The sequence below is a fragment of the Pecten maximus genome, chromosome 5 (genome assembly GCF_902652985.1).
Source record: "Pecten maximus chromosome 5, xPecMax1.1, whole genome shotgun sequence".
NCBI lineage: Eukaryota > Metazoa > Mollusca > Bivalvia > Pectinida > Pectinidae > Pecten > Pecten maximus.
In genome coordinates, this window is record NC_047019.1 from 49,024,189 (window position 1) to 49,033,561 (window position 9,373).

Below are 9,373 nucleotides of genomic sequence, written 5' to 3' on the forward strand. Positions count from 1 at the left end.
CTTGCCGGAGTTAAACTGAAGGATTTGTTTGGGGGAAAAACACATTTTTAAAATGTGTGTGCAAATGTTGAAAGCTATTAACACGTCACTTTATGATGTACTAGGGTGCTGATATTTGGTAAAAGAGTCCCTATGGAATTACACTATGCCTTCTTGGGGTGAAACTGAAAATAAAACAATGTCGAAATGCTCACAATAGACAATTTATACTGGTCCACATTTTTCAAGGGAGACAACTCTCATTAGGATAATATTTTGTCAAAAAATTGAAGAAATATGTCCAAAAGCAATTACATTTGTATTTAATATATTCATTAAACAACAGCATAGCTTGTCTCCCGAATGCTTGTCAATAAATAATTTATATATATATATATATATAATGGTATAGTTTTGAAAATTGAATGAATTCACAAAACATAATCTGATCAATTAAACAATATAAATACATGTATTATTAATGCAATTTGCGAAACCATTCCAATCAATATATTTTAATTATTTATTGACAAACATTTGCGAGACGAGCTATGCTGTTCTCCAACAGCTCTTGTTAGTTAAACTCCGCAAAACCTGGCACGTCCTTAAATGACCCTGGCTGTTAATAGGACGTTAAACAAAAACAAACAAACAAATCCGCAGGGGATAGTTAACTCCAGAGGGTCTCTTTTGCCAATTATCTTCTCCGAAAAGACGAGCTAAAAACGTAATCCTTATTCAAAATATAAATAAATAAAAAAAAAAACCTTCATTATTAATACTTGAACCTCTTCACTGTTATTTCATTAATACCGCCCCAAACTGTTAAATATAAAGTCTGTTTCACTAATTCTCCATGTGTTCATGCCAATAAATACGTGCGATAGAATGTTATAAGGTTTCCTTATATTCCATATGAATTACCAGGTTCTACTTTCAATGTTACATCGATCAAATCGGGTCCAAAAGATAAAAAGCGAGTGTAATCATTGTTGCTTTCAGGTCAAAGGTCAACACCAAGCGGTCACTTGGGTCAAGACCTGACATAGATTAGGAAATATTATTCAATTCTGAGAAGATTTTTTATATGACCTTGGCCTACTCTCAAGGTCGCGGGACTCAAATCGGTTTAGAAACTTAAAAAATCTAATTAAGCAGTGATACATATATACGATTAGACAAACAAATGTAATAAAATGTATTTACCAAAACGTAAAAAGTAACGTGAACGAATAATTTTGCTATTGTCTATTGCTATTGAAATTTACGCGACACGTCTTCATGCTCATTTCTATCAATTTAACTCTACCTCATAACTAATTTATAAAATGTCCTTTATGCAGACTTTGAATCTGGCGTTTTTAACTTAACATTTATAATCAATATTTCAATTTCATGCATTTTCATTGTAAACAAAACAAAACCTCCAAATGGGAGAAATAAAGATTGATGATGGACAGTGTACACGAAGTTAGATTAAGACAAGTGTTCAGTGTTAACTTCTGAGCGAGATTTACTTCTTTCAAATTGAACTTAATTATTTAGAGGAAAAAATGGTCACAACATATATGGTGTCAAGGACTTATATTTTACATTTCAAAATGAGTTTCCTCGTGTAACGACCAGGAAACTTCAGTAAATGATAGTAGAATTTAGTAGTTTTCAGCAAGAAATATTTCCATTGACATTGCGGTTAAAATATCATTGAAGTGGTGCATACTAAAAAGTAGTTTAAAACGCACTTCTTGTGGTGTTATTTTTTAACTAGACTGATTTTCACACGCTAAGTTCGAGTAACCTCCCATCTTTCGATCACGTAATCTACCGGAGTTCACCGGAAATTGCCGAGTCAATGTTTACAATCTATCTGCGCAGAAGGTGAACACAGCTGACATTTGTCTCTCGTAGAAAATTCCACTGTAAGCAGGCAATCAGCTGATCACAAACCTTCCCACGGTATGTCCACATATTCATTATTGTTTTATGTATAATTTGATTATATAAATGGTGTGAATTTGACTTGATATTTGCAGAAAATCATGATTGACCCAGTGTTTACGTTTTCGTCACGGTCGAAGGCATCTGACAGCTGGGCTCTATCTTTGTGTATTGTGTATGTGTGGCGATCACGTGATATCACTGTGTATTGCCCTTATGAATACACATTCTCTTTGTTTGCTGACAGAAGATATAAATAGATTTGGTCTCTATGAAGGGCAGTGGTCTTTGCTGTGGTCAATCAAAGTGGAAAACAGAATAAAATTGTGTCGCGCATTAATTACATAGCTACATTGTACCAGGCAACATCTTTGGATGAGTTGTCCGTGTATGCCCGGGGTGCAAACCAGTCGTGTACGTATTCAAGTCAGTAAGGGCGGTGACATGGTAACATTTGCCTATCTTCCGTGTATATTAACCCCGTACGTGATCATTATTTATTATGGATAATGTTTTCTCAGTGTCTCACATTTCTTCACTTTGTTCATTTTTTAATTACCAGACGAGTGCCAATGACTAGATCGTTTACCGAAACTAAAAAAAAAAAAAAAAAAAAAAAATTTAAACTGAAAATTAAATAAACGATAATAATATTTAAAAACAAAAAAGAATTTACAGTTGCGTTCCAAAAGATAAGTAAATGGTTGTCATTTTCAGTGTATTTCCCATCTAACGGAATGGCGGTCTTTATAGAGTATTGTACAACACATGTATTTGGCAGTGCAGTAGATAATTATATTCTGTAGAACTTTGCCTCATTTGAATAGCCAATTTTACAGTTTAAGTAATCAGGTCAATACTTATACACTTTCTGGTTTTAAGTCCTGAATTTTGAGGGGGGGGGGGGGGGGGGGGGGGGGGGGGGACACCAAATCTTACATCATTCTTGCGTTTTATTTAAAGGAAAATTATTAACATTCTTCCTTTCTACAGACCTTTGAAAAAAGAAAGGAAATGGTACTTTGACTATTGCTCTAACAACAGTCATTCTGATGACGAAATTCACTGAAATGAGAAAAATATACTCATTTCAACATGGTGCAAATATGCGTGTTAGTAATACAACTTCCATATGTGATAAGTCGATAATGTTACAATATCGTGCGTTATCGCTGGCGGCGACGCTGTTTAGCCACGCGGAAGTACCATGTATTCGTGTTTTTACATTACAGTGACTGGACCTGTTATAACATTACATGCTTTATCAATTCATCCGTGTGAAGTTTGTACACTAAAATGAGCTAATATTCAATGTACGAGTGAAATCTCTTTACAGATAATTAACACCCTTTAAACTGGGTTAGCCACCCTAACGCCGAGTTGTATAGCCGCGTTAATTAAGTTTTGGGATAGAAAAACTGATCTGCTCAAATGGTTTCACGCCTTCGAGCTTTATGATCTATCTAATCTAAATGCAACTGACCTTTGACATTCTAATTTGAATGACATTTTGTGATCAGGCCATTCTTTGTGTTCTAAGTCATGATCACGCGTTTTTTCTAAGTATCGAGAGTTTACATATCACAGTTGATTCACTACTCCAGAGTCTGTTCTAAGTATCAGGAGTTTACATGTCACAGTTGATTCACTACTCCAGAGTCTGTTCTAAGTATCGGGAGTTTACATGTCACAGTTGATTCACTACTCCAGAGTCTGTTCTAAGTATGAGGAGTTTACATGTCACGGTTGATTCACTACTCCAAAGTCTGTTCTAAGTATCGGGAGTTTACATGTCACAGTTGATTCACTACTCCAGAGTCTGTTCTAAGTATCGGGAGTTTACATGTCACAGTTGATTCACTACTCCAGAGTCTGTTCTAAGTATCGGGAGTTTACATGTCACAGTTGATTCACTACTCCAAAGTCTGTTCTAAGTATCGGGAGTTTACATGTCACAGTTGATTCACTACTGAGTCTGTTCTAAGTATCAGGATTTTACATGTCACAGTTGATTCACTACTCCAGAGTTTGTTCTAAGTATCAGTAGTTTACATGTCACAGTTGGTTCACTACGCCAAAGTCTGCTCTAAGTATCAACATTTTACATGTCACAGTTGATTCACTACTCCAGAGTTTGTTCTAAGTATCGGGAGTTTACATGTCACAGTTGAATCAGTGTAATAAAATCAGCTTAAACCAACTTCAAGTCTCCATCTCCGTTCAAGGTTGTTCAGCAGATTGGTTTTATCTTATACTTACAATTACCACTTCCCTTGATCTATAGTAATGGTTTAACCTTTCATAGTTTTGTATATCGAGTTTCCTATTACAGTTGATAGAACCATGCCTAGTCAGGGACCTCACCAGGGCGGCTTTCTCTACAACAATGACCACAGGGCTCCATGGCAACAAGGGATGCCGATGATGGACGACCGATTCCCAGGACAACAGATGCCTATGGCACCACCACAATTTCAGCAAAACGCACATATACCCGGGTACAGAGCATCCAACTGGGGACCGAACAACTTTCATCACCCGCAACCATTTAATAACTACCAGTCTCGCTTCTGGAACCGGAATCACAGCCACAACAACGCCGGCTCGTCCCGCTCCTCCAGCAGTTCTCCTAGGAGTTCATCCTCCTCCTCATCCTCTTCTTCCTCTTCTCGCCGAGGAGACAATGAGTCCGATATGTGCTTCATTTGCAAGGACCTCTTGCAGAACTGCGATCAACTCGGTATTCACCTGTGTGACGGGGGAGTTAGCGTCAAGACCAGCAAAGCGGAGCAAGCTTGTGAGATAAACGCCAGACTGGGTAAGAAAATTTGGGGATCTTTGACTTATTTGTCAAAAATTACATTTGATTTTGCAAGTATACTCTTGTGTATAAAATTCCGATATTGCTCTTATTGGCAATGCTTAACATTAAAAGTTTTTAAAGTTACAAATTTGGTATATTCCAAGTTTGAACAACGCCTTATTTTACACTGGCTCAGATAGAATCAATTATCAACTTCTTCCCTCCTGCGTAAACAGTACCAATATATTCCCATAGCATAAACTTTTTCGATGCATATTTGTATTTACAGAGAAAGTTTTGGAGGAAATAAAGGCTAGCCTGAAGGACAAGCACGATAATCTCACAGAGGCCATTGAAGAACACGTGACCACTAGAATCGGAGAGATAGAGACGATCCACCAGCACGCCATGGACAAGAAAGCGACACTCATCAATCTGAAACAACAGCTGGAGTCAAGAACGGCTGAACTGGAGAAGATGGAAAAGGAAGTTAGAGAAAAGGAGAAAAAATTGGAACAGGAAAAGGACAAGTTCGACAAGGACATGCACAAGGAAAAAGAAGAGATTTGTCGCCAATGGCAACAGTTGAGGGATGAACTTGCCCGTATGGAAGAAATGCATGACGTTCAAAAGGTATATCACGTCTCAAAGAGAAATATCTCCCGGAAACGTGATAATCTCCACTTTTGGGAATGTAAATTTGACGTGAAGGATGTTGTTTTTTTTTTCTGAATTGGTTTCGAGTTAGAATTCCATGGTCAGTTTATAAACATAATTTGAGTGAAAGGGTAAGTACACCTTGAAATGCTACTTCTGTTCAGGTTAGTATCGGTGGAACAGTTATTATTGCAGATATCATATCACTTTACTTGATGAATTTTGGCTTATTTTTAAAATACAACATTTCACATATGTTGATGGACAAAATTCAATAAAGTTTGGAAGACAAAGCAAAGGAAATTTATTGATGAATTTTACTTAATGTCACAAAACATCAGCAAAACAAAACTTCGTCATCCTGACTGGTATGATCTGATGAAGGTATGTAGGAGGGTTAGTAACGTGGACTACTTTCCTGGGTAAGTACTGTCATCTGGTGAAGGTATGTAGGAGGGTGAGTAACGTGGACTACTTTCCTGGGTAAGTACTGTCATCTGATGTGATACTGTGTGTATGTGGGCTAGATTGTGTGTATCAATTCTAAGGACCAATAGAACATTTGAGTCCACTGACTTCAAGCAAACTGTTCACAAAACGAAATCTGACTATTGAGAGACCGCTAACCCCTTCAACAGGTGGTAAGGCGATCATACTGTAGACCCTCATTGGAATAAGATAAAACGTCGAGATAAATAACAATAAACGCTCGAATCGTTCTCTTCATGACAAAATCGTTGGATATAAGACGTCAACTGTTCGCGGAGTGATACTTTCCTTCGGAGTACTGTGAGAATAACTGGGAATTGTGATATATAGAATTAGCGTTGTTTGTGTTGCTATATAAACCGCTGTTATAAGGTGTTAGTCATGGCACGTGATAAACCTTAACGCTATTTAAAACGCCTACACCCTCAGCAACATGTCCAACGGTAATCCTGGAACACATGTTCTTATTAAAACAGAAGTAGATGGTACCCAAACCAAAATATCACGGAATAATTTACACCACAGAGTTACCTATCGGCAAATTACGAATACTTAAACATTTCTTAATTTGCAAACACTGGTAAGTATGTTCCTCTTTACCTCGACATCAGAAAATATGTAGTGGTCGTAATCTTTGTTTCCAATTCCACTGTCCCATTCATATTGATAGAGCAATACTTGAAAAGCTAGATTCAACTGTAATTTTTCATATTATGTATATTAAGCGTATAGACCTAAAACATTATTTAAAGCTGCACCACGATCGAGATTTACAAACTTTGTGTTGGTTCATGATTCCAAATAAGTATAACTGTTTCCAAACGATTTCAGCATTGCTAACCTGTTAATATTTCAACATTAAGGTCAATAGCTCATATATTCCTGCGACATTTGTAGAAACGATACCAGGGGGAATCGTGAAAACGGCGTACATCCACATGAAGGATTTAAATGAAAAGTTCAGGATATTTTCACTCAAAATGTCTGTCATACAAAACTCAGAATTATCCTTCATTACACTGTATGTCTCGAATCCTCCTCACCCACAATGCAGCTTTAAATAGGATGACTGGAGCTCGGTTGTCCACTGATGTTTACCTCTTGTGCCCGCTGTATAATTAACATCTGTAGATAATTTGTTTATGCCCACTGTATGACTATGTAGATAATCTGTTTGCCCAATGTCGGGTGTTTGTTTCAGGCGAGGGTTTATTTATATACTATCTACCCACCTCGATGACGTCACACGGTCCCACACGTACATGCTAGTTGTCCGGTAACACGACATACGGGGCTCTAAGATTTTAAATGAAGAGAAAGAAGTTTTTTCACAACACGACCTTCCTAGATAAGCCATCGAATGTAAGGGTAGATCAATGATTGGGGATTCTAACGTCCAGCTAATATAAGAGATCTGATCTGATTATAACTGAAATTATATCATATCTGGGAACGATATTTAATGAAATGTGCAAAACAGCAACTTTGGAATTCCCTGTGGCGGTGTATTCAATCAAACGGTACCAGGTTATTTTCTGTCAAAGCTTCTCGGACTGTGTTTTCCACTATTTATGAAATAAACTTAAAAAGGTGACAGTAACAGTACACAGAAAAATACACCGAAATACGTCAAGATAAAAAGTTGGGAATTTCAAGCTTGCTGGTCTAAATATAAGAAAACATCTACCATTCGATATTAACATAATAAGTTCAAAGTTACATTTTCAATTATTGAAACAAGATGTTATCGTTTGGTTTAGGATGAGGATGATATTTGCTATTCTTTTTGTTCGATGTAAAGTGATGCTTATGTTATGCTATATGTTTTGGTTTTTCTTTCTTTATAACGCACATCTACAATAGACAAAGCGTTTTGATAGCACTCATGTTTCCACCTGAGTTAATGACGAGATAGGTGAGCTCTCACCTAAGTTTGGGAGGAAGTTGACCCCTAGTTACTGATGACCCGGGTACTCTGCAGTAATATTACAATGAAGATATCACGTTGTATAATTCCACGGTATCTCGTGGGTAAAACAACACCAATTGTAGAATTCTGTAGCAAGGTAATCATTTTGTAACATGATTTGTTTTTTACACGATGTGTTGCGCTGCTAATTGAACCCATTTACGTAGTGTATCCATTTGCTACTCGAGTCATTGTCAGGATGGCTTCGAGGGAGACCTACACCATCGGAAACAAATATGATTTGTGATCATCTTATTCAGTTCGAATCTTTACTTTATATACATACATGCTTGATGATTAACAGTAGTAAACGTTTATGTTAATTGTACAATGATTAACCTTTCTTGGTAACTCAACTTAATTTAACTTAAAGTGGTCTAGTAGATTATTTTTAACTTGATAACTTCGGATACGTTTCCATGAATTAAAATATTAAATGTCTGACGTTGGGTGCTTCTTACTCGTCCTTACCGTTGTGTGTGTTTGGTTTGCAGGGAAGGATCCGCTTAGATATTGGCGGGAACATCTTTACTACGTCACGTCTGACCTTGACCCAAGATCCAGAGTCCATGCTGGCCGCCATGTTCAGTGGACGTCACAATATCTGCACGGAGACGGACGGAACTGTCTTCATTGATCGAGATGGAACCCATTTCAGATACATCCTGAACTACTTGCGGGACGGGCGTCTGAACACCGATGGTCTCCCAAGAAACCGACAGGTTTTGCGGGAACTGAGAAACGAAGCAACATATTACCAGCTTCATAGTATGTTACAAGAGATAGAGAAACTGTTTTGAAGAGACAATGGACACCACGCGTAAACATTAAGAAATGCTGTAGGAAAACACCTCCGCAGAATGAAGCATAAAGGGATGAGTGAAGACTCGGCAAAGTTCCGAATGTTTTGTTGCGTTACAAGCGAGCGTTTAACACGAGATCTGGGTATATTTTCTCACGTGATACGTGTTCTGTCTGTTACCATATACTTATGTAGCTGTTCAGTGCTCTAATGGTGATATGCTAACTGACGTATAGTTTATTGTGGAATAGAGTCTGTGCTATTAACGTTTTAACTCCCCTAGTATATGACGGGACGGCATGAACGATATTGCACCTTTTGACCTTGTACATAGGTTTGTAAGCATTAGAATGTTCCTATTCCACAGTATGTTGTCTCCCTTGGATATGCTTGTAGATGGCGCTTTGACATATGACTATTGGTAAAGGGTTATCACTATCTTGAAGTAAGATTGGTGTTTGTGTATGCTGTGGCCTGTTGCTTCATGTTCGATCCTAAAATTCGTTGTAGGATTCTCTTGCTAAAGGGTTTGAGTAGAGTTCCTTCTCTATCTCTCGGCGATAGTAATGTGTGCAAGTATTGTGACATATTGTCCTAGCACGTTTGGATTCCTGTTTTGTGGAACACCTGTGGAACAGTTACACCTGTGAGCCATGGTCATACCCACAGTAAGGGTATTTGTAAAATGTTTAGATTTGACCATATGACTGGAAACAGTGCCACGTGCTCGGGGGTT

General features: G+C 37.6%; 1 protein-coding gene across 4 annotated transcripts; it reads left to right on the forward strand.

Annotated features, from left to right (window-relative positions):
- Nucleotides 1-1,804: 1,804 nt before the first annotated feature.
- LOC117328255 (intracellular protein transport protein USO1-like) lies at nucleotides 1,805-8,661 on the forward strand. Of its 4 annotated transcripts, none has more exons than XR_004532935.1 (5): nucleotides 1,805-1,935; nucleotides 4,250-4,735; nucleotides 5,010-7,228; nucleotides 7,730-7,932; nucleotides 8,330-8,442. XR_004532935.1 is itself a non-coding variant. In XM_033885729.1 (4 exons), the coding sequence occupies exons 2-4, from the start codon at nucleotides 4,261-4,263 to the stop codon at nucleotides 8,633-8,635; spliced, it is 1,125 nt and encodes a 374-aa protein (XP_033741620.1). In that variant the 5' UTR covers nucleotides 1,805-1,935; nucleotides 4,250-4,260; the 3' UTR covers nucleotides 8,636-8,661. The 4 variants fall into 4 exon arrangements, 1 of the variants encoding a protein (XP_033741620.1); XR_004532936.1 differs by having other exon boundaries at nucleotides 5,010-5,353; nucleotides 7,068-7,932; XR_004532934.1 differs by having other exon boundaries at nucleotides 5,010-7,932.
- Nucleotides 8,662-9,373: the final 712 nt, after the last annotated feature.

Excerpts from the sequence above, each read along its gene's own strand:
- LOC117328255 (XM_033885729.1), top strand. The coding sequence starts at position 4,261 with ATGCCTAGTCAGGGACCTCACCAGGGCGGCTTTCTCTACAACAATGAC. Across the intron at positions 4,736-5,009 it reads TGAGATAAACGCCAGACTGG|AGAAAGTTTTGGAGGAAATA; the intron begins GTAAGAAAATTT and ends TTGTATTTACAG. Across the intron at positions 5,354-8,329 it reads AAATGCATGACGTTCAAAAG|GGAAGGATCCGCTTAGATAT; the intron begins GTATATCACGTC and ends TTTGGTTTGCAG.